The 24,453-nt window shown below is 47.4% G+C and overlaps 4 protein-coding genes and 1 non-coding gene across 5 annotated transcripts in view; all 5 read right to left on the reverse strand.

Moving 5' to 3' along the window:
- LOC114779534 (zinc finger homeobox protein 3-like) overlaps positions 1-203 on the reverse strand; it is a 42,068-nt gene extending 41,865 nt beyond the window's left edge. Inside the window, exon 1 of the mRNA XM_028967424.1 lies at positions 2-203. The gene's annotated coding sequence lies outside the window, so the exon portion shown is untranslated. The remainder of the gene's footprint in view (position 1) is intronic.
- A 3,013-nt stretch (positions 204-3,216) lies between these two features.
- LOC114779533 (glycine cleavage system H protein, mitochondrial-like) lies at positions 3,217-7,439 on the reverse strand. The gene is made up of 5 exons (XM_028967423.1): positions 7,302-7,439; positions 7,053-7,132; positions 5,541-5,604; positions 5,336-5,467; positions 3,217-4,191 (listed from the first exon to the last, which is right to left on the reverse strand). Exons 1-5 carry the CDS (start codon positions 7,414-7,416, stop codon positions 4,094-4,096), a joined length of 489 nt encoding a protein of 162 aa, XP_028823256.1. The 5' UTR covers positions 7,417-7,439; the 3' UTR covers positions 3,217-4,093.
- A 1,572-nt stretch (positions 7,440-9,011) lies between these two features.
- Positions 9,012-21,205, reverse strand: LOC114779523 (beta-1,4-N-acetylgalactosaminyltransferase 3-like). Its single transcript, XM_028967394.1, has 20 exons — positions 20,979-21,205; positions 19,438-19,487; positions 19,257-19,328; positions 18,857-18,952; positions 18,675-18,765; positions 18,039-18,139; positions 17,883-17,950; positions 17,308-17,386; positions 17,132-17,198; positions 16,908-17,045; positions 16,703-16,812; positions 13,055-13,149; positions 12,854-12,912; positions 12,288-12,762; positions 11,809-12,038; positions 11,351-11,504; positions 11,111-11,183; positions 10,766-10,919; positions 10,488-10,614; positions 9,012-9,975 (listed from the first exon to the last, which is right to left on the reverse strand). The coding sequence occupies exons 1-20, from the start codon at positions 21,148-21,150 to the stop codon at positions 9,867-9,869; spliced, it is 2,520 nt and encodes an 839-aa protein (XP_028823227.1). The 5' UTR covers positions 21,151-21,205; the 3' UTR covers positions 9,012-9,866.
- Positions 10,311-10,383, reverse strand: trnak-cuu (transfer RNA lysine (anticodon CUU)). The gene has a single exon. It is a non-coding gene; the product is annotated as a tRNA-Lys (tRNA).
- Positions 21,206-22,292: 1,087 nt separating the features above from the next.
- cfap161 (cilia and flagella associated protein 161) lies at positions 22,293-24,453 on the reverse strand. The gene is made up of 7 exons (XM_028967415.1): positions 24,304-24,453; positions 24,027-24,116; positions 23,708-23,943; positions 23,493-23,574; positions 23,250-23,408; positions 22,671-22,744; positions 22,293-22,563 (listed from the first exon to the last, which is right to left on the reverse strand). Exons 1-7 carry the CDS (start codon positions 24,445-24,447, stop codon positions 22,308-22,310), a joined length of 1,041 nt encoding a protein of 346 aa, XP_028823248.1. The 5' UTR covers positions 24,448-24,453; the 3' UTR covers positions 22,293-22,307.

A 24,453-nucleotide genomic window follows, 5' to 3' on the forward strand; every position in this document is an offset into this window, starting at 1 on the left:
CCATCATTCTTCTGCCGGGAATGGAGCTCCACCATGATTCTGAGCTTCATGTTCCTTTATGTGAAGCCTGCTCAGCCGCGCCACCCCTCCCTCCACCCTCATGGTTCTCGGGGACCAGGGTCTGGACCAGGTGAGGGCCACGTGTGTGTTAGTGGGCTGAGACGCTGGCGCACCACTGGAGGTGCAGGATGGTGGAGATCAGACACCACCGATGGCAGGAGGTGGGGAATGAGGAGAGATGCGGGCTTTTGTTGCCTCCTGCACCCACCTACCCACCCACCTCAGCCTGCAGCTCAGAGGAACATAGAAACTGGGAATCTGGTGGGTGATCAGGCAGATGCTGCCATCTGCTGGACGTCAAGAGCGCACAGCATCACCCACCTACATACATACACCCCGTACACACACCACATACACACACACCCATTACACACACCCCGTACACACACCTACATACACACACACACACCCCCAATACACACCGCATACACCCACTTACATACATACACACACACCATACACACACCTACATACACTCACCTTCATACATACACCACATACACACACACACACCCCATACACCCACCTACATACACTCACCTTCATACACACACCCCGTACACACACCTACATACACCCACTTACATACACACACCACATACACACATACACACCCCATACACCCACCTACATACACACACACCCCGTACACACACCTACATACACTCACCTTCATACATACACCACATACACACACACCCACTACACACCGCATACACCCACTTACATACATACACACACCCCATACACCCACCTACATACACTCACCTTCATACATACACCACATACACACACACACACACCCACACACACCCATACACCCACCTACATACACTCACCTTCATACATACACCACATACACACACACACACACACACACCCCATACACCCACCTACATACATACACACCCATACACCCACCTACATACATACACACCCCATACACCCACCTACATACATACACACCAATACACACACACACCGCATACACCCACTTACATACATACACCCACCTACATACACACACACACCCCATACACCCACCTACATACATACACACCCAATACACACACACACCTACATACACCCACTTATATACATACACCCCGTACACACAACACACACACACACCCCATACACCCACCTACATACACACACACACCCGCATACACCCACTTACATACATACACACACCCCGTACACAAACCTACATACACCCACTTACATACATACACCCCGTACACACACCACATACACACATACACACACACCAATACACACACCTACATACACCCACTTACATACACACACCCCACACACACACCTACATACACCCACTTACATACATACACCCCGTACACACACCACATACACACATACACACCCCATATACCCACCTACATATACACACACACCTACATACACCCACTTATATACACACACCTAGGGTTGCAAAATTCCCAGAATTTTCAAAGATGGAAACTTTCCATGGGAATTAACGGGAATTAACAGGAATTTATGGGAATAAACTGGGAATTTTCAAAATTGAAGGTTGGCTCTTCTTAGGGAACTTAAATATAGTTGAGCAAAGTATATTTTAGCATTATATTGAAAAAAACAAACAAATGCAATTCAAATACACTTGAATATCCATGCCATTCTTTAATCACATGTACAGAGCACATGCTTGCTGCATGGCTATTGAGACCACCTACTGGCACTGTGCATGCCTCCATCACATGTACACATGGACCACACTTTTGCGGTCTATGCGGTCATTACAGCCATGTCTGACCACCTGGGTCTCGATAAAGGCAAAGTTCTAGGCAGTTTGGCAAAGTATCGAACAAAGCAAGGCCTTTGGAAAGGGGATGGAATATGGCAGTCATGCCAGCACATATCTGCAGTCACCTGGTGGAAGGGACTATGTGAATCTGAGGCCCTTGCACCTGTAGCCTCCATCCTCCTCCAAATCCCACCATCATCATCAACTGGTCACTGTTTGGGAACACCCACACAAAGGTTCGCAACAGGCTCACAAATGTGAGAGTGGAAAAGCTGGTCGGCATTCGGGCAAACCTACGGCTCTTTGAGCCTGACACAGAGCCATCCTCAACAAGGCTGGAAAGTGACACTGAAGAGGAAGACTCAGAGTTGGATGCTGAGGAAGTGGACATGTTGTTGGATGATGATGAGGTCCAGGAAGAGTCTATTGACTGAGCAAAAATGAGAAAAGAGGATTGCTTGAAGGAAGATTTGCATGTTTAATGGGACGTTTTGGAGGATAAGTGGCATTTTTCATTTAACCTTTTGAATGGGACTTTGTGGAGATTTTTGAACAGGGGGCATTTTTGAATGAGTGGGGTTAGGGGATGGTAATATTGAACTCAACATTTATGTTTTTATTCATCCATGAAACAAGTTATTGAAACGTGTTCTATTCTACTGTACTTACAAATAAATCTGTTGAAATATCTGTTGAAAACATTTTGCATGGAGGTTTTCTTATGATTTCTGTTTATATTTATGCTTGGAAATAATATATTCCCAGTTAGTTCTCCTTAATTCCCATTAATTTCCAAAATTCCCAAGCTTAACTTACCATGGAAATTTACCGCCCCTTTGCAACCCTACACACACCCCATACACCCACTTACATACATACACCCCATACACACCCTATACACACACACACACCCCATACACCCACCTACATACATTCACCCCATATACACACACACACCTACATACACACACCCACTCTCACAGAGTCAACTGCACCTTACATTTTTGATAGGATAAATCTTTATTGTCATTATTACTAGACCTGCTCACTTATTAGCTGCAGGACTATCTTCAAGAGTTGAAGATGAGTGTAAAAATGAACCGAATATGTTTACGTCCATTTAAAGTCATACAAACGCGTTAGTCGCAGCTCCCAAGGTTCACCGTGTGTTCATTACAAGTCCAGCTAAGTCCAAACCTCAACCCAAGCAGGTGAAGAAAGCAGCGTGATGAGTCGAGTCCACGGCTGCATTACATCACACCATAGCAATGAAAGTCTTTGGAAAAGACATTTTCGCATGCGGAACGAGGGGGTGGAGCTTAATCTGCATACTGTGGTCGTGCCTCAAAACATCACAAAACCCCTGCATGTTCATGTATCTGAAGTGTTTATTACAGGATTTCCTTCTTTTAATGACATGACATTAAACCATAACATCTGGAGACTTTTGTTTGATGCTCATTCTTTTTTTTTTTTTACCCCCCCAGAGTTGGAGGAGACCGACACCAAGTTCTCCTAGAACGAGTTTTATTTGTGTGTTTTACGTGCCATTGTTTCTGCTTTTAGGCCTAAATGTTCTGGTTTCAGGTCTCTGCATCATGCACATCAGAGTCCAGTTGGTCAAAATTTATTATGTAACAGAGGGACGTCTCAGTTTAAAGTAAATTTAACGTAGAAACATAAAATCTTGATCTTGGTATTAATAATAGCATTATGTTGTGCTATTATTATTAACCCAATCACAACATTGCATGCATTTGATCCATTCCTGCTACACAGTTGGGTTGCTGATCTCCAGTAATAAGGCATGGTGGGGTTCCAAGCCGACGTCCACTGGATCCTCGCCGCCTCAGATTACGCTTCCTCTGAAGAAACGGATCCAGGCACCGAGCAGGCAGGTTGAAAAGCTTTAATGAGGGTTAATATCTACAAAACCACAGCAGTGTCAAGCCCAAGAGCCGCCTGGGCTCCGGTACCGTTAGGAGAGAGTTGCCCCCGGGCTCCACCCTACACCCCAACGGGACTCAACTGCGCTGTGAAGGCCACTAAATTAGTGTACTGGGCCTTCATACACCGAATCGGAGTAATTTGTGGCTTCTATGGCCTTTTCCCACTCGTCCCTCACTCAGCGGACCCTTCACCCAGTGTACACAGTACCTGAGAACAGCAGAACTACAGATAAATCCTCATCACCCTACATCCACACAGCACAGCCCTGTGTGCAGGCCTGAGCCCCGCCCTCGAACCCTAGTCCTCGATGGATCGGACGTATCGCTCGTAGGCGGCCTCCTCCATCAGGGCCTCCAGTTCCGCAGGGTTCTCCACGGTCATCTTGATCAGCCAGCCTACAAGCAGCAACACACGGGCACAGCGTTACCACACACACACACACACACACACACACACAGAGCAGTGACTGCTAACAAGGGGACAGAATGCAGTAGGACCCCCAGGCTCAGTTGTTCAAAAATAAACCAGTGGGACTTGATCCCCCCCCCCCAAAAAAAACAGGATAATCCTGATCCCAACACAGAGGTGGATTACATTTAAAAAGCATGTTTGCAGATGATGCATATCATGTATTTATAGTTTTACACAATTGTTGAAGCAGGACAGAGAATCTGGCTGTGTAATATTTCAGTATCGGTCGTACAGTGCAACCGTTTGCCGCTGCTTCTGTTTGTTCTCTCTGAGATACGGAATCAAGCACCCAGACTACTGGCAGACCCCAGTGAAGAGACCAGCAAATAACTACTAAACAAGGACATACCATGAAACAAACCAGAGGGTCCCCACAGCCACCACCACCGTTACAACTACAGCTTCAGGGATCTTCAAATGGACCAGTAACATCATTATGGACACGTAATCTAGACCATGACACTGACTACATCCTGGACTTCTCCAACCCTACAACTGTAGGACTTATTATTATATCATCCCCAGCCCTGCACTGACAGCATTTGCAGGCTCACTCTACCCTGGAAGGGGGTCCCTCTCTGTATCACTCCTTCCCAAGGTTTCTTCCTCTCTTTTTTTTCTCTCTCCTAGAGTTTTTTGTGTGGAGTTTTTCCTTGTGTGCAGAAAGGTCAAAGCCCATTGCGACATACTGTATGTGATTTTGGGCTATATAAGAAATAAATGTTGTTGTTGTTGTAAAAATGCTACTGGCATTTACTGGTGCTCTGCCATAAAAGCCAGTAGGAAACACTGTGGGACCAGTAAACTGGGTTTGGTCATCATGACATCTCTGTATCTGGGTAACAGTGATCCAGTGTTGCTTTGAAAAAAAACTAATTACCAGATCCAGGATTCCAAACATTGGATTAAATTCAATTGAACAACTGAGCCCTGCTGTAAGTACATCAAGTCATTTGACTCGGTTTTTGAATTTCAATTTAGCAAAATTGTAAATATTTTTTTCTGTAATGAAGCATTAATTAAATAATAAGCAGGTGAATTTAAAGGTGGTGAAAGCGAGATCCTCACCGTCTTTGTAGCAGGACTTGTTGACGAGGCCGGGGTTGTCAGCCAGTGCGTGGTTCACCTCGGTCACCTCTCCAGAGAGGGGCGAGTACAGTTCACTGGCGGCCTTCACGCTCTCCAGAGCGCCAAATTCATCTAAACAACAAGATAATACGATTACACACACACACACACACACACACACACACACATCCTCCTGTGGGCCTACCTGACTGGGACAACTTTGTTCCAACTTCTGGCAGGCTGCAGTACACTATGTCACCTAGCGCCTCCTACAGGAGGGTAAGAAAGAATGTAAACAGGCAAGGACCACTTTTCAGAAGTAGGACCACCGCACATGTACAGTGGGAAAAAAAATGACACGTGAAATGAAAATGTAGCGCAGACTGCAGTTCAACGTAGAAACACAGCGCAGCCTGATAAGACGTGTAGACAAAAACGAGACAGACACATAATGTGTCCTGTTTCTCGATGTCGCACACGGTCACTTTATGTCAGCATGTAACGTTGTTTAAACGTTCCACATAGAGCCATGTTTTCGACGTAACACGCAATCACTTTATGTCAGCATGTAACGTTGTTTAAATATTATATGTAGAATCAGGTTGTCTACGTAACACACGGTCACTTTATATCAGCATGTAACGTTGTTTAAACGTTCCATGTAGAACCAAGTTGTTGACGTAACAAGCGGTCACTTTATGTCAGCATGTAATGTTGTTTAAACGTTCCATGTAGAACCAGGTCGTTGATGTAACGTTGTTTAAACGTTCCATGTAGAACCAGGTTGTCGATGTAGAACCAGGTCGTCGATGTAGAACCAGGTCGTCGATGTAACGTTGTTTAAACGTTCCATGTAGAACCAGGTCGTCGATGTAACGTTGTTTAAACGTTCCATGTAGAACCAGGTCGTCGATGTAACGTTGTTTAAACGTTCCATGTAGAACCAGGTCGTCGATGTAACGTTGTTTAAACGTTCCATGTAGAACCAGGTCGTCGATGTAACGTTGTTTAAACGTTCCATGTAGAACCAGGTCGTCGATGTAACGTTGTTTAAACGTTCCATGTAGAACCAGGTCGTCGATGTAACGTTGTTTAAACGTTCCATGTAGAACCAGGTCGTCGATGTAATGCACGGTCACTTTATATCAGCATGTAACGTTGTTTAAACGTTCCATGTAGAACCAGGTTGTCGATGTAATGCACGGTCACTTTATATCAGCATGTAACGTTGTTTAAACGTTCCATGTAGAACCAGGTTGTCGATGTAATGCACGGTCACTTTATATCAGCATGTAACGTTGTTTAAACGTTCCATGTAGAACCAGGTTGTCGATGTAATGCACGGTCACTTTATATCAGCATGTAACGTTGTTTAAACGTTCCATGTAGAACCAGGTTGTCGATGTAATGCATGGTCACTTTACATCAGCATGTAACGTTGTTTAAACGTTCCATGTAGAACCAGGTTGTCGATGTAACGTTGTTTAAACGTTCCATGTAGAACCAGGTTGTCGATGTAACGTTGTTTAAACGTTCCATGTAGAACCAGGTTGTCGATGTAATGCATGGTCACTTTATATCAGCATGTAATGTTGTTTAAACGTTCCATGTAGAACCAGGTTGTCGATGTAACACACGGTCACTTTATATCAGCATGTAACGTTGTTTAAACGTTTAAACTTGAACTACCGAGCGACTCTGGGGACACGACACGCACCTGAGCAAACTTGCTGATGCCCACCGTCCCGACGCCTCCATCCAGACGGACCCACTCGTGTTTATCCGTGTACCTCAGTCCTGGGGAGAGAGGACGGGAGAGAGATGGTGGACATTCTTCCACAAAACAAGCACTGACGCCGAACCGCTGGCCATACAGGGAACCGGTTCTGATCCGGAAGTCCAGTTAATCTGGGGGGTCAAGGACGCGACGGGCGCATCTGAAACGAGAACAACACAAGCCGCCCACCTGCGGACAGCGGGCGGCAGAGGTGGCCCGGCGACAGCGGGCGACAGGCGGACAGGCAGCTTCTGCACGACAGCAGCCGGGACCGAGCGGCCCGAAGACCCAGACGCAGCGCCATGTTCCCCGCGACGCGTCAAGGAGCGGACGTCACGGCGCCTGATTTACACGTCACGGCGACGTCGCCAGAACGGGGTTCTTCAAATATGCTGGATTTTACCCACAATTTATATACATTTACAGCGTTTACCAGACGTCCTTATCCAGAGCGACTTACAGTCAGTAGTTACAGGGACAGTCCCCCCCTGGAGACACTCAGGGTTAAGTGTCCTGCTCAGGGACACGATGGTAGTAAGTGGGGTTTGAACCTGGGTCTTCTGAATTTTCCGTAATTCTGGGATCACCGGTTTAGAGGAACTAGTGGTGGTGCAAACAGATCATTTCTGTACACAGCCAGAGGGTTTAAAGCAGCAGTAAACTGGACTTCCCGGTTATCCTCTATTTGGATGACAGTGATTCAGTCTAGTATTGCTTTAAAAAACAGTATTAAAGGAAATTTAATAGCCAGATTTTTATCCAGATTAAATTATTTTAATAACTGAGTCCATGTGATTCAAACCTAGAAGGAAAGTGGAGCAGAAAACATCTCCAGGAAAATAAGCAGTTGATCTCACAGCTGTGAATAGTAAAAAGCCCCAAATCACACACGGTTTGACTGGCCCATCAGAGGGGGATGCCTTTCCAGGGTCGAGTGAGGGTGCAGTGGGTATCAGAGCAGGGTTCAAGTTGATTTGTCCAAGAAAAAAAGTCCCATCAGTATAAATTTGGTATTAAACAGCGTGGTGAATCATGGTAAGGATCAGATGGTCATATTATGTTCCACAGTGCATGTCCAGACCCCTACGGTGTTGGTGTCTCTGGTGCATTTTATGCTGATTCGTCTCGTCAGCAGCTGAATGCCGGGAACCAGGGTCTATGATAGGGTGGTAGTAGTCTAGTGAGTAACACACTCGCCTATGAACCAGAAGACCCAGGTTCAAATCCCACTTACTACCATTGTGTCCCTGAGCAAGACACTTAACGCTAAATTGCTCCAGGGGGGGACTGTCCCTGTAACTTCTGATTGTAAGTCGCTCTGGATAAGGGCGTCTGCCAAATGCCGTAAATGTAATGTAAATGTCTAGAGAAACTAGAGGGAAATAGCGGGACTGGGTGGTTTTGGTAGATAATAAAGTGAATGATCCCTTCTGATTTAAGTTCTCCCACTACCAAACAAAGGATTGATCTCTAATTTTCAGGTTTATTTGGACAGTGACAGACAGATCAATACGAAAACAATCCAGAAAAATGCATTTCAAAATAGGTATAAATTAATTTGCAATATTTAAGCCTGGAATATTGACACTGTTTCTGGATTGCAAACATTAGCAGTAAGAGTCGCGTAGGGGACTCTGATCACAAATCACCCAATGGAGGTCAATCCATGTTTAGCTTTGTATGTTCTAATATATGCAAAGTTTCACAGGTAGCCAATGCAGTGAAGACAGAATCAGAGGAATGTTCCAGAAAACCCAAAATCAATAAGCAAAGGCTTTAAAAAAAAAAAAAAAAAAAATTAAAAATCAAATCCCCACAAACGTTCACAATTGGAGGAGCTTCAGGAACTCGAAGTCTTCAGAACAGATCCTTGTAAATAGATGAAACAATGGAAAAATATATTTTTTGCTAATTAAATTTATTATTTACAATTTACAGAATAAGATTTGATAAAAAATTATACAGAATTGGCCCAAATATAAGACAACAATCTATTAAAAAAAATAAAATTGTCCAGGCTGTAAATGTCAGACACCACTTTCCCAAGACATATTTTGAGAAAAGTAAAACAGCCAGTAAAGTGACATTCATATTTAAAAGCATTTTTGAGACCCATTCATTTCAATGACACTTATTAATGCAGACATCACATGACCTACGACCCCGGTGCATGACATGAATACCAACAAGGCACAGTAATATCATCAAAGTGGTGTAATGTCGGATGAACAACTGAAGGAATGTAGACGAGTGGACTTTAGAGATTAAGTCCACTCTTTTGTAGTCACGCCAGGCCCACTGATGTCAGTCTACGAAAAGTAGATCCCATTTCAAATGGCAGAACTCATTTACAAAAACACGCAGATGTTTGCCTTCATGTTACAGAGAAAATATGACAAAAAATGGTATCAAAATATTAATAGTTTAGGTTTGTGTACTTCATGTATTTTCCAGCAGCACGTGTACAGATGTGCAGACACACAGGACAACGTCACTCAGTCATTAAACATGCTGCTATTATAAAATAAAAACCTAATAAATAAAATCCACATCTGAGTAAACAGCATAACAATCCGCAAATGTTCCTGCACACACACTTCTGTGTCTGTGTGTGAACCTGAGCATCACACTCGTCTTGGCGAAGCCCCGTAGCCCTGCTGTTCAGCAGCAGCAACCAGCCAATCACAGGGCTGCAGCGTAGTCCAGGGCCCCGCCTACCGGTTCGGAGGTCCTCCGGTGGCGGCCGCTGCACAGCTAGTCCATGGGGAGGATGCGGCGGTTCCACATGCCTCGTTTCGAGTGGTAGTAATGGTGGAAGTTGCGGATGTGCAGCCGGTCCACATCTAGTCCTGCCTCGATGATCCTGAGGAAATGGGGGGTTATGTAGGATATGTCTGCATATCTCCACCCACCAGGCAATAATTGTGCCATTTAAAAAAGAAAGTGAAGTGATTGTCACATGTGATACACAGCGGCACAGCACACGGTGCACACAGTGAAATTCGTCCTCTGTATTTAACCATCACCCTGAGTGAGCAGTGGGCGGCCATGACAGGCGCCCGGGGAGCAGTGTGTGGGGACGGTGCTCTGCTCAGTGGCACCTCAGTAGCACCTTGGCGGATCGTGATTCGAACCGGCAACCTTCTGATTACGGGGCCGCTTCCTTAACCGCTTGGCCACCACTGCCCCTAAAAGGTACGCCCAACGTGGGGCTCGAACCCACGACCCTGAGATTAAGAGTCTCATGCTCTACCGACTGAGCTAGCCGGGCACTTTAAAGGGCAGATCGGCATGATTATGCTGATTTAGCATATTTCTGAAATGAGCAACTGGACTGAAAGTGTGGGAGAAGGGGGGCGTGTCTCCGTGTCTTACCTGTCCAGCAGCTCCCAGTCCTCACCTCCCCAACGATTCTTAAACTCCTCAGTGTTCATCCCCCCCAAAGCGACAAGATCCGACTTGTAGATGCCCAACAAGCCAAATCCATTCATCTCCCAGTAACCTACACACACACACACACACACACACACGCGTGGGTCATTGGATTGAACACCACATTGCTCTGCATTGTGGACCAGAATTCACCTGACATTTGAATGTGTGTATGTGTGTGTTAAAGAGAGAAAGAGAGAGAGAGAGGGAGAGGGAGATACCGTCTGGCTCCTGTGGAGTTGCTCCACAGTTGAGTCTGATGACAACTGGGGCGAAGACCAGACTGCTCTCCACACAGTGTCTCCTTATAGTGTCCACAAACCCGGCAGGGAAATGGATGTGAAGATCACACAGGAATATTATACTGTGCTCATCCTGACACACACAAACAACGGAACACTTAAATACAGAAAAGGACACCAACGTACACCGTAAATAGGCCACCGGGTCTGTGGACGCCATTTTATTAGAACAGTCCAGCTGTGAACCTTCTCATCCCACATGCGGAGTAGGAACTGAGCTACGTTTACGGTGGAGATGGTTCTGCAGCGTTTTGTTGGACTCACTTTGATGAGATCTATACCAGCCTGCAGTCCAGCAGCTCGCTCAAAGTCTCCGCTCAGAAGAACGTGGTCGTACCTGCACACATGAAGAAGACGTGTCTGGCTGGTCATGTTAGAGGTGTGAACCTTGGCTCATTTTTCCACACGACCTCATATTATAGTTCAGCAACGTCAGTGATATGAGAGTTAACGCCTCGTCTGAACCAGGCACTTTTCTGCATCTTATCAGATCTGATGGTGCACCTGGGCAGTCGGGAGTTCCTCAGGGTCTGATGGACGTCCATGTCGGTGCTGTTAAAGTCGGTGATGATGACGTTGAAGTTCTTGTCTGACGTCAGTGTGTACAGTTCCTCCATGTCCGATATGAACTGCTGCACCCACCGAGCCTGGTTCTTCACTAGAAACCACCACACACACACACACACACACACACACACACACACACACAATGACCGTATTAACTGTCCATTATGAATTATTTGATTGTAATTGTACATTATGCAGTCTCACCAACAATAATTGGGGCTAAAGGACGTGATGGAAGACGTTTCCTCCGGCCATTTACCAACATGATAAGAAACGTTCCGCTTGTTCTGTTCCACTATGAACTTACTGCTGGAGTTTGTCCTGAAGATACTGTGTGTGTGTGTGTGTGTGTGTGTGTGTGTGTGTGTGTGTGTGTGTGTGTGTGCGTTTCACACCTGGAACGATGAAGTGGACCGTGGCGTTCGGGTTCCACTGAAAACGCTGTGGCCAACAAAGCGGCTCCTTCTTTGACAGCTGGAAGTGACTCCGTTCAAATTTGACGTACTGAGACAGGCGCACCTTCTGGCCACGCCCATCCAGGAGCTCCAACTCCAGCAGGTAGCGGCTGGACTGCATTCTGGATACCCGTTTCTCCACATTCACTATAGAGTACAGTGTGTACTGTCTACACACACACACACATCAGCCAACTTCACATTCAGACACGTGACAACTTAAAACCACTTTTACACACACACACACACACACACACACACACACACACACACACATCAGCCAACTTCACGTTCAGACACATGACAACTTAAAACCACTTTTACGCACACACACACACACATCAGCCAACTTCACATTCAGACACATGACAACTTAAAACCACTTTTATGCACACACACACACACACACACACACCTACCTGTGGCTTCTGCTGTTAAGTTTTTCCATGAAGACGCTGACCAGAGCCAACGCTTCAGATTCACCCAGCAGTATGTTCCCCGACACGTTGCAGCTGAGATCCAACCAATCATCGCGCCACTTCTGCAGGTCCATCGGAGTCATTTTAAACGTCTGAGCCCAATTCACTTCCGGGTCGTACAGGATCTCCTGGGCTTTCTCATACCCCCACCAATGGTACTTGTGGCGAGGAGCAGCCATTTGGAGCCTCTCTCTCAACCGGGACGTTTCTTTGGCTGCCTGGTCTTCAGCCTGAGAAGGGTTCTGCAGTCCTGCGGGGTGAAGCTGTGCTGCTCCAGTGTTCACTCTGCTGTCCTGCAGTGCTGCAGATTTGGGCTCCTCCAGGCTGAAGAGTCTGCGCTGATTCTTAAACTGGTAGTTGTCCTCTGTCACCATCATTTCATTCTTCAGCCCGCCCCTCAGCCTCCAACTGTCCCCTGCAGAGACAGAACAGAATGGTCAGAAGATCTCCTGGCCATGAAGAAGCTGACAGAAGTGGCAATGAATGGTGGACGGTGTTAATCTGACCTCTGAACATCTGATGGTCCTTCTGTCCATCCAGCTGCATGCTGAGGGCAAAGCCAAACCTGCAGGCCACAGTCCCATGAACTTTACTGAACTCTGAACATAGCCCCGCCCCCTCTGATGTGGTGGAGGCGTGGCCTGGTTTCTACGTTAAGACAGAGATGGTGGTGGGTGGTTAAATATAGCAGGCAGATGGCGGCTCACCTGGGGCTGTAAACCGCGCGGTAGAAGCACTTATTCATCTGCTCCATGTGTGTGAGGCGGGTGAAGTCATTGGGGTAGACATGGGTGAGGCGCACCTGACACACACACACACACACACACACAAACAAACACACTTAAAATTAACTCATTTTCTCATTAAACATTTCCTGTGTGTCTGTGAGATCTAACAGGCAGACACTGGTCATCTCACCACTGTGACCACATCAGCTGACCCCACCCACTTTAGCCCCGCCCTCATCAACATCATGATTTGTGGTGAACAAATTCAGAAATGATGGAAAATTTTTGTTATGTAGGTTATGGTTCATTTTCATATTTGTGGTACGGTAACCTAATACAATGTGGAATGTATTGAAACCGCATAACGGACCGCGTATTGGAGCTCTCGGGGAAATCAAAGGGCGGCGGAATCTGCTTCTACGCCAATGAAGATTGGTGCACTGATGTCACAGTGCTACAGAAATTCTGCAGCCCAAACCTGGAAACTTCTCATCCACTTCAAACCGTTCTATTCACCGCAGGAGTTTACATTCCTCCTCGGGCCACCGCTGGCTGACCAGATCACCACCATGGAAAGGAAATTCCCAGATTCTCTTTTTATTGTCCTTGTGGACTTCAACAGAGCAGAACTGAATCACTGAAACTCCCAAAATACACTGGACCACTGTTACACCCCCATAAAAGATGCGTATCGCTCTGTTCCCCGGGCAGCTTTGGGACATTCTGATCACTGCCTGGTCCATCTTATTCCAGTTTACAGGCAACAACTCAAACGGGCCAAGCCTGTGGTCAAAACTGAAGTAAGTGGACCAATGCAGCAAAACAGGAACTGCAGGACTGGTCTGTTTTTGAAGCTGCATCTGAAAACCTGGATGAGCTGACAGACACTGTGACATCATACATCCGTTTCTGTGAAGATGTGTGTGTGCCAACCAAGACCTTCTGCACATACAACAACAATAAACCATGGTTCAGTCCCAAACTGCAGCATCTTCGCCAGGCCAAAGAGGATGCCTACAGAGGATGCTCTACAGCATTCGCAAGATTCGGCCTTTTCTCTCACATCAGGCTACGCAGCTCCTCGTCCAGGCAACGGTCATCTCCAAACTCGACTACTGTAACCTCTGCAGTCACCATAAAACATCTCCAGAGTGTCCAAAATGTGGCAGCCGTCTCATCTTCAACCAGCCAAAATACACCCACGTCCCGCCTCTCCTCACCTCTGTCCACCGGCTCCCGGTAGCTGCTCGCATTGAGTTTAAATACTTGATGCTGCCTACAGGGCTGTAAATGGAAGTTCTCCCTCTTACACCAACACACTACTAGCCAGATACACTCCTGCACGCCCTCTCAGATCTGCACACGAAATGAGACTGAAAATCCCCTGATCACGGGGTCTCCGGTCCCAATCGACTGTTCTCCTATGTTGTCCCTGGCTGGTGGAACAACTAGTCCTGCTCCTTTCGACTAGCCGAGACTACCAGCACCTTAAAAAGTGAAGTGAAGTGATTGTCAGACGTGGTACACAGCAGCATAGCACACAGTGCACACAGTGAAATGTTTCCTCTGTATTTAACCATCACCGCGAGTGAGCAGTGGGCACCATGACAGGCGCCCGGGGGGCAGCGTGTGGGGACGGTGCTTTACTCAGTGGCACCTCAGTGGCACCTTGGTGGATCGGGATTCGAACCGGCAACCTTCTGATTACGGGGCCGCTTCCTTAACCGCTAGGCCACCACTGCCCCCCGTCTGCCTCCTTTAAGAAGCAGGTGAAAACCCGGTTATTCAAAAAGTATTTCAGACAAATCTAACACTTACACACACACACATCATGTTTTCTTCATCTAGCACTTAATCTCCGAGCATGCTCTATTCCTGACAAAGTTCGGCCTTATCAGGTAAATTGAACGAGAATTGCTGGTGTCCTCTTGTAAGTCGCTTTGGATAAAAGCGTCTGCCAAATAAAGTAAAGTAAAGAAGGATACCTCCCTCACCTTCCTGACAGACAGGAAGCAGCGAGTGAGGCTGGGGGAGATCACCTCTGGAACACGGCCCCTCAGTACTGGTGCCCCTCAAGGATGTGTCCTCTCCCCACTGCTCTTCTCCCTGTACACCAACGACTGCACCTCCAGAAACTCAACTGTGAAACTCCTGAAGTTTGCAGATGACACCACTGTCATTGGGCTCATCCAGGATGGTGATGAGTCTGCACACCGACAGGAAGTTGAGCGGCTGGTACTCTGGTGCAGTCAACACAACCTGGAGCTGAACACGCTCAAGACTGTGGAGATGACGGTGGACTTATGGAGACATCCCTCAGCACTGCTCCCCCTCACCATATCAGACAACCCGGTGTCTATTGTGGAAACCTTCAAGTTCCTGGGCACCACCATTTCCCAGGACCTGAAGTGGGAGACCAACATCTCCTCCATCCTCAAAAAGACCCAGCAGAGGATGTACTTCCTGAGGCAACTGGGGAAGTCCAGTCTTCCACAGGAGCTGGTGATCCAGTTCTACACTGCGGTCATTGAGTCTGTCCTGTGCTCCTCCATCACCGCCTGGTATGGAGCAGCCACTAAACAGGACAGGATCAGACTGCAGAGGACAGTACGGACAGCAGGAAGGATCACCGGTGCCCCCCTGCCCTCCATCCAGGACCTGTACCTCTCAAGATCCAGGAGAAGGGCAGGGAAAATCATCTCAGACCCCTCACACCCTGGTCACAGGCTCTTTGACCTGCTGCCCTCTGGCAGACCAGGACCAGCTTCTTCCCCCTAAACACCCGAATCTGTCACACTACAAATCACCTTCAACATCGGCACTGCACTTTATGTACTCTGTATTTAGGAGTTAGTTTTTTGCCTATTTATTCATAGACCTATGTACATTCTTACATATATGTATTTATACTCAGTAGATATAATATTTATAAACAGTATAAACAATTTCCACAACTTGTATAATAACACTTACACACATCCTGCACATTGATGTTTGTTGTTGTTTTTTCTACTCTGTACGTGAGAGACACCGTCCACCGGAATCTAATTCCTGGTATGTGCTGCACTTACTGGGACAATAAATACGATTCTAATTCAATTTATGACACCTTGTCAGCAATTCTGATGCTGTTTATTGAACATGCTCATTTGGTTCCCACGTCGGTAATGAGAATTACTCTGGGTCATGAGGACATTACCGTGAAATTAAGGGTTCACGGCGGAATCCAGTCGTGAGATTACTAGGGACTGAACAAGTCTGGCCTGATCGATAAGATTCGATCAGATTCGACTGATATTGAAGGGAAGGAATCTACATGAGAGGGAAAGATTGGTGATGTGAGTCGAGGAGGAGAGCTGGTGGCCTATTGTTACTCCAAGGTTGTGTGCAGTTTCAGAAGGAGAAGATCTGAGGGTTGTTCAGGTAAATAGCAAGATCCTGATGAGGTGAACAATCTGCTGGAATGAATATTAGTTCGTTTTTTGCTGGGATTGAGTTTTAGATGATGAGCTGCCATTCAAAATGTGTTAAAGTCATAATTAGATCAAGACGAGTCTAAATGGTGTGTGTGTTTTTATGAGATTGGGTGTGTGTGTGTGTGTGTGTGTGTGTGTGTGTGTTACATACAAACTGTAGGCCCTGGTAGCGGGACAGTGAATATCCCTTCATGCTGAATCTGGATTCAACTTGACATGCAGGCAGAACATCCACCAGGTGGGAGGGGTCTAACAGCGGGACTACACACACACACACACACACACACACAAAACCAGACAATAATTCAGAAAGAGGTGAAGAACAGTTTTCAGATCACAGCTGAAGAGACTCTTACTCTGGTGGAACGTGTCCCGTGGGTCGTCCCTCAGCATGTCCGCCCCATGGGGCGTGGCCTGCGCAAACTTTGAATTTGTGTGGCTGGCCTCCGTCTGAGGAATGTGACTCACATCACTCATCTTCAGAAAAGATTCATCTGAGACACACACACACACACACACACTTATTCTCTGGCTTACAGATTCACCCACACCCACCCAGCTCAAGACCCCGCCCACTTACTGCAGTAGAGGGAGATGTGCTGAGAGTCGACCACTGAGAATGGAGACATGGAGTCTTTCAGCTTCCACTGTAGAGACATACATACACACACACACACACACACACACACATCACTTCTACATAAAGTTGTACAGAGAGAGAGAGCGAGAGAGAGAGAGAGAGAGGGCGAGACTGACCCCAACTTCCACATGGTCGGTTCCCTTGTCATCCTGTTTGTGGAGGAGTTCAAAGTAGTATTTCTGTTTTGCCAGAAGCCTAAAAAAGTGGACACACACACACACACACACACACACACACACACACAGAAGAAGCAACAGCAGAGTAGCATGTTAATCTAATGCAATTATTCACACAGACATACAATTTAATCATGCGTATATATATATGTAAAAAAACACACCTTAAATCAACAGTAAGTGTATAAGAGTGTACACACACTCACACACAATAACACAGAAGTAGCAACAGCAGAGCAGCATGCTAATCTGATGCAAATATTCACACAAACAGACATTCAGTTTAATCATGTGTATATATATATAAAACACACACCTTAATCGACAGTGAGTGTATAACAGTGTACACACCCACACACACACACACACACACACAGACAACAGGAAGCTTTTTAGGCCTGTGTGCCAACAAGAGAAATCAAACAGGTTTTTAATACGAATACAAGAGAAAGTGGTTTCACACATAAATATATTAAAAACAACATTATGATAAAAGCACACAAACACACACTCACTTTATTGGCTTGGAAACTTGACTGGAATACTTCTCAAACTCTCCAGGAGCAGTCCACTCTGCTCCTGTCTGTGAAGACGCACAAATTCACTAACAACACACACACACACACACACACAATTACTACACACATGCAAATACACACTCTGTCCCTCACCTCCCCCACGTAGGCCTGAAGCTTCAAGCTGCTCGGTGTCTCATCAGAACTGAGCCAAAACTCAGAGTTGTCATCAGAGCCGACTGCAAACACAAACTCTCCTACACACACACACACACAAATAATCTGCTGCTTTACAATCAGCTGTTCAGTCTGAGCAAAACCACATGCAATTACATGCAAAACAAAATTTCCATGAAGTGCGTGTGTGTGTGTGTGTGTGTGTGTGTGTAAGTGTGCGTGCGTGCACGTGTGTGTGTGTGCGTGCTTGTGTGTGTGCGTGTGTGTGTGTGCGTGCATGTGTGTGTGTGCTTGTGTGTGTGTGTGCATGCGTGTGTGCGTGCACGTGTGTGTGTGCGTGCGTGCGCGTGTTTGAATGAGCACAGACACACATGAACCAAACCCTGCAGCTGCATTTAAGATAAACTGTAATTTTCAAACAGCTGCAGAGGAGCCATCATTTAACCATCGCCCTCGGTGGGCAGCGTGTGGTGACGCTACCTTCATCAAGGGGACCTCAGTGGCCCCTTCAGATTGCGAGATTATAAATATCAGAAGTATTTTTGTGGCTTTGACCACCGCAGAAGGAAGCGAGGGCAGACTTGAGTGAATAAACCCGGCGGCGTTGAGACGCACCATCGCTGGGGGGGTGGAGGTAGCCGAACAGCCTCAGGCCGTAGTCGTGCCAGCGAGGGGCCAGCGCCAGTTTGTGGACGGTGGAGCGAACCTGCGGAGCGAACAGAGAAGGTCAGCAGGGGGAGCCGCAGGGGCGGAGTCTGCTTCTTCACAGGTGGAGGTGGAGGCGGAGCCGGGCTCACGTGGGGGTAGGTGGGGAAGTGCAGGTTCCTCCGGAGATCCTTAATGGAGCCGCCGCACCAGTCTTCAAATACGTGCAGGTTGGCTCTTCCATTGTGCTAAAAAACCAGCAGGCAGATAAAACCGGATAAAAACGGACGAATGTCTGGTTTTACGTTGGTCCAAAAACAACAAAAATGTGAATAACAATATCAGTAAAAGCACAATACTGTATTACTGCTTGAAATGTAAAAATATGCATTTATAAAATATATATACACAATATTTCATGAGTGAGTGTGTCCATTGTGGGCAGTGGACTACAAAGATGTCCACTGCTTTGGACAAGAGCTTCTGGTAAATGCAATAAAAGTGAATATAGTGTGTGTGTGTGTGTGTGTGTATGCATGTGTGTGTGTGTACCTCTGGATTCCACGGTAAAGTAGAGTATGACGCAATCCAGGTCTCTTTATCTTCTGAAACATAACTGTGAGGCTGTCAAATGCACACACACACACACACACACACACACACACACACACACTTTAATGGTTAATAATCTGCTGAGGAAGGATGGACACTTAAATATTGTTTTTTCTCTCACCCGTTCTCTTCTTGAAAACTGACTCAGTGACCCGATTCTATGCCGCAGCTCTGGAGATATAAACACACACACACACACACACACACACACACACAAACCAGTTCAGTATGACAGATGACAGTGGTAAAAAGTAGTGCTGGCCAACGATTTACATTTTAAACAGTGATTAATCGAACTAGGGTCTGCGATTAATCAGGATTTACCGTATTGTCATGTGCAACGTTCAACCGCAAAATTCAGAATTATTATTTTTTTATTATATAAATGGAAAAAAAAAAATTGTTCAGATGCAGTATTTTTCCAGTGCAGAAAAATGTCCAGCGTTCACTCAGCCAGTTCATGTCGACTGTAGATGTCTTGATAAAATGTAGAAAAAAAACACACACACACACAAACACACACACACACGCTGAAATGAAGATCACTGATCCACCGTGTCCGTGCGTGCCTTATTTTCCCCTCTGCTTTCCTGCATCTCGACGTCTCAGGGAGGCCACGCCCCTTCCCGGATCGTGTAAACCGCCATGAGACGTGCTGGTAACCTCAATATTTCCCACATTCACCGCTGGAGGTCAGAACCCCGCCAGACCCCTCTAGCCTCACGAAGCAGGCCGCTATCCGACCTCCAAACCTACACAAACACACACGGACACGTGCGGAGAAGATCTGTGGAGCCCACCCACCACAGTAACAAGGTCACCGTCACCAGGTCAGGAACAGCAGGGTCACCCGCGTTTCTTCTCTTTTGTTCATTCTTTGCCAGAAGGAAGATGGAAGAAAGCAGGTTTGACCTGATGGAGGGGCGGTGAGTTCAGAGGTCGCAGAAACACAGACTTCTACTCGACCCACATGCACAGCCGACCAGATAAACTGGTTCTGTTACCGGATTTAATCTCAGTTCCCCAACACAACACACACTGTTATCAGACTGTTATTGTTCAGCCAGCTGCGCGCACACACACACCACAGACTCACACCTACACACACACTCACCTACTCACACACACACTCACACCTACACACACACCACCACAGAAACAGACACACACACACACCTACTCACACACACACACCACCACAGACGCACACACTCACACCTACACACACACCACCACAGAAACAGACACACACACACACACCTACACGACTACACACACACCACCAGAGAAACAGACACACACACACACCACCACAGACACACCTACACACACACTCACCTACTCACACACACATACACGCACGCACACCACCACAGACACACCTACACACACACACTCACCTACTCACACACGCACACACTCACACCTACACGACTACACACACACCACCAGAGAAACAGACACACACACACACCTACACGACTACACACACACCACCAGAGAAACAGACACACACACACCACCACAGACACACCTACACACACACTCACCTACTCACACACACATACACGCACGCACACCACCACAGACACACCTACACACACACACACCACCACAGAGTTGCTGTTTTCGAGCTGTAGCGAGGGAAGTGTCGCGACTCACGTGTCGGGGAGGTGTAGGTGTCGCCGGATGTCGCCAGGTACAGGTAACCGGTGAGCAGCGCCAGCAGGAGCAGCGCGGCCGCCGCGTACTTGCTGCTGCGCAGGAGTTTGCGTGCGGGGAGCGCGGTGGCCCTCATCTGCAGCCGTGTCCCCGCCTCACCGGTCCCCGTCATCTGTCCCCTCGGCGAGGCGACAGGTGAGGAGTCGCGCCGTCTCTCCTCTTCAGTCCCGCCGCCGGGCTTCCTCGCGCGCCGGCCCCGCCCTGCAGTGACGTCAGCGGACTCGCAGGTAACTCAGGTGAAGGTGTGTGTAGGTGTGAAAGTGTATGTGTTGGTGTCAGAGTGTGTGCGTGTGTACTTGTGAGTGTGTGAGTGTGAATGTGTAAGTGTGTGTCTGTGTGTTTGTATGTGTGTGTGTGTAGGTGTGAATGTGTGCGTGTGTCTGTTTGTATGTGTGTGTGTACTTGTGAGAGTTTGTATGTGTGTGTGTGTGTGTACGTTTGTTTAAAAGCTGAAGTTCAGAATATAACACTTTACATTTTACATTTTACATTTACAGCATTTATCAGACACCCGTATCCAGAGCGACTTACAATCAGTAGTTACAGGGACAGTCCCCCCCTGGAGCAACTCAGGGTTAAGTGTCTTGCTCAGGGACACAATGATAGTAAGTGGGATTTGAACCCGGGTCATCTGGTTCATAGGCGAGTGTCTTACCCACTACCACTACCACCTAAAATGTCTCCGCTGCTGAAATCAGCAGATTTACTCCAATTACAACATGACTTGATTTCGTCATTTGAATAATTCGTGTCCCAAGTTGTCCCTCAGCTGCACTTTGTCGTGTCAGCACATCACGCAGGTAACACCGCCACGCGTCCCCGGTGTGTGTGTGTGTGTGTGTGCAGGGACCAGGGTGTCTCTGTGGACCCGGTGACGCAGGGATGAAGAAGCTCTGCTGCAGGTGAGACCCTCCAGGCAGCTTCACCCTCGTCATTTTTCAGTGAAAAGTTGTTTTCGTGCGAGAATAAAACGAATCACAGCGCATTTAATAAATATTAATAAAGCGCATTTTCTATAGAACCGCAGCTCAGTGTGCTGCAGATCTTCTGCATGTTCTTCTCGCTGGATTCCAGTCTGCTCACACACCAGGGATCCGGCGAAGCTGACAGGTTCCACCACGCTGCTGGAATGAGGAAGACGGTCTTTTAGCGGCAGAGACATGTTGCAGCGGGAGGACATGCTGAGGACATGCTGACCGCTGTCCGTCTTCCTCCCTCTTCAGCATCAGACTGCAGGGGCCAGTTGGGGTTTTTTATTCCACTTTTATTTCATTTCTGAACAGATTTATTAGAACAAGCATGGTTCTTTTTCACTGTGTGTGTGTGTGTGTGTGTGTGTGTGTCTTTCGAAGCCTCATGTTCAGGTTGAGTCTCGGTCCCTCCTTCATCTCTGGCCGGGCCTGGTTGCTGCCGCTGGTTGCCAGGGTCGGAGGTCGCGATGAGCCAGTGGTTGCCATCGCGCTCGGCCTTGTGAGAGTCCAGTAAGGTGTGTGCCGTGATCTCATATTCCCGGCCATATGGTGTCCTACACACACACACACACACACACACACTTCAGACAATCAACGTTCCACACAACACACACACACACACACACACACACACACACACACACACACACACACTCCATACCACAGACTGTAGTTCTCCAGCACAGCCAGACACTGGTTGGTTTTGCAGTGGGATATCAGCACGTTGGAGTTCACCTGAAGCGACAGTGAAGTGGTTGTCATGGTGAGACACAGCAGCACAGCACAGCACGGTGACACGTGTCCTCTGTACATTTACATTTACATTTACGGCATTTGGCAGACGCCCTTATCCAGAGCGACTTACAACGTGCTTTCAAGTTACCATCGATGAAGAGATCAATTCCGGTTCACTAGGACCCCAACTATTAATACATCTATTTTATTCACTCTGTTGTAGATTCTGTACACAAAGTTTGACAAGAAGATTTCAATTTAATCTAAATATTCTTTAAAGAGGAAGGTCTTGATACCTCTGTATTTAACCATCACTCTTTGTGAGCAGGTTGCACCATGACAGGCGCCCGGGGAGCAGTGTGTGGGGACGGGACCTCCACCTTGGCAGATCGGGATTCGAACCGGCAACCTTCTGATTACGGGGCCGCTTCCTTAACCGCTAGGCCACCACTGCACCAGAGTGTTTGTGTGTGTGTGTGTGTGTGTGTGTAATAAACCTCTGTACCGGTACTGGGTATCCCTCTTGCTCCAGACGCTGGTCTGGGTCGATGTGTTTGACCCTCCAGTGGCACAGGAAGCTCAGCTGCTCCACCAGAACCACTTCCTGTAGGCGGGACTTCTGGGCGCACTTCTGGAAGCTTCCACAGTCACTGGCCAGATACAGCTGGGGAGACGGTAACACACAACTCTGCATTCTGTGTGTGTGTGTGTGTATGTGGTGTGTGAGTGTGTGTGTGTGGGTACTTACACTTCCAGCAAAACCTTCAGTGGTCTGCAGACAGAAGCTCTGCTCATAATGCAGCGTTTCTCCTGCCAACATTCCATCCAAACTGAAGAACAAACGACCAAAAAAACGATTTCTCATCTTCAGCTCATAAATCCTTCAAAATGCAGCAGCCAATCAGGATCAACCGGGCCGCCCAGAATGTGGACCGCCACCCAAAACAGAACCAAGTCTGGTACCTGCTGATGATGAACGCGTTTCGGACGCACGGCTGAAGGCTCCTGGCTCCTCCCACCAGACAGGGCTCCAGCAGTGACTGGGACTGGTTGTCTGGTGGGTGTGGCCGGACATTGTTGATGTCTGCAATGATGCTGAGAGCACATGGGTCACGTGACTCTGGACCCGTCTTGCCTGGGTTCACCAGCATCACAACATCTCCAAAGCAGACGTGGTGTCCTGGTACTGCGAGATCCACCTGACACACACACACACATATACACACATAAACACACTTTAATAAAGTCCATGCCACAGAATCGTCCTCCCCCAGTGACGTACGCTCTTCAGGATGCTGTTCCTCAGCGTGGTCCTTCTCTGGACCATCAGCTGACCCCTCGCCCTGCGCTCCAGGAAGTCCCTCAGCTGGTCCTGCACACATCACAGGATCATGGGTCTTAAACTCGAGGAACCCATGAGAAGGTCTCTCTGCACTGTTCTCCATGAAGAGATCCTCCTGACCATTTAGAACATGGCAGGTTCAGAGCATTAAAGAACGCGTTTCTTCTTCAATCTGCGGTTCTAGGTGTGTAGAACATGACGTCCAGGCTCCACGCACCTGTTCCAGCGTCACGTCTTCAGCCCAGTTCCCGACTCGAACCCGCGGCCCGCCGCTCCGAAACTTGCTCATTTTTAAAATAAGAAACAGGGACCCGTCACGCCATCCGTCTTCTGACCAGCGGAGCTGTTTACTGGTCTCCATGGTAAC

Source organism: Denticeps clupeoides, unplaced genomic scaffold (assembly GCF_900700375.1).
Source record: "Denticeps clupeoides unplaced genomic scaffold, fDenClu1.1, whole genome shotgun sequence".
In the NCBI taxonomy this organism is placed as follows: domain Eukaryota; kingdom Metazoa; phylum Chordata; class Actinopteri; order Clupeiformes; family Denticipitidae; genus Denticeps; species Denticeps clupeoides.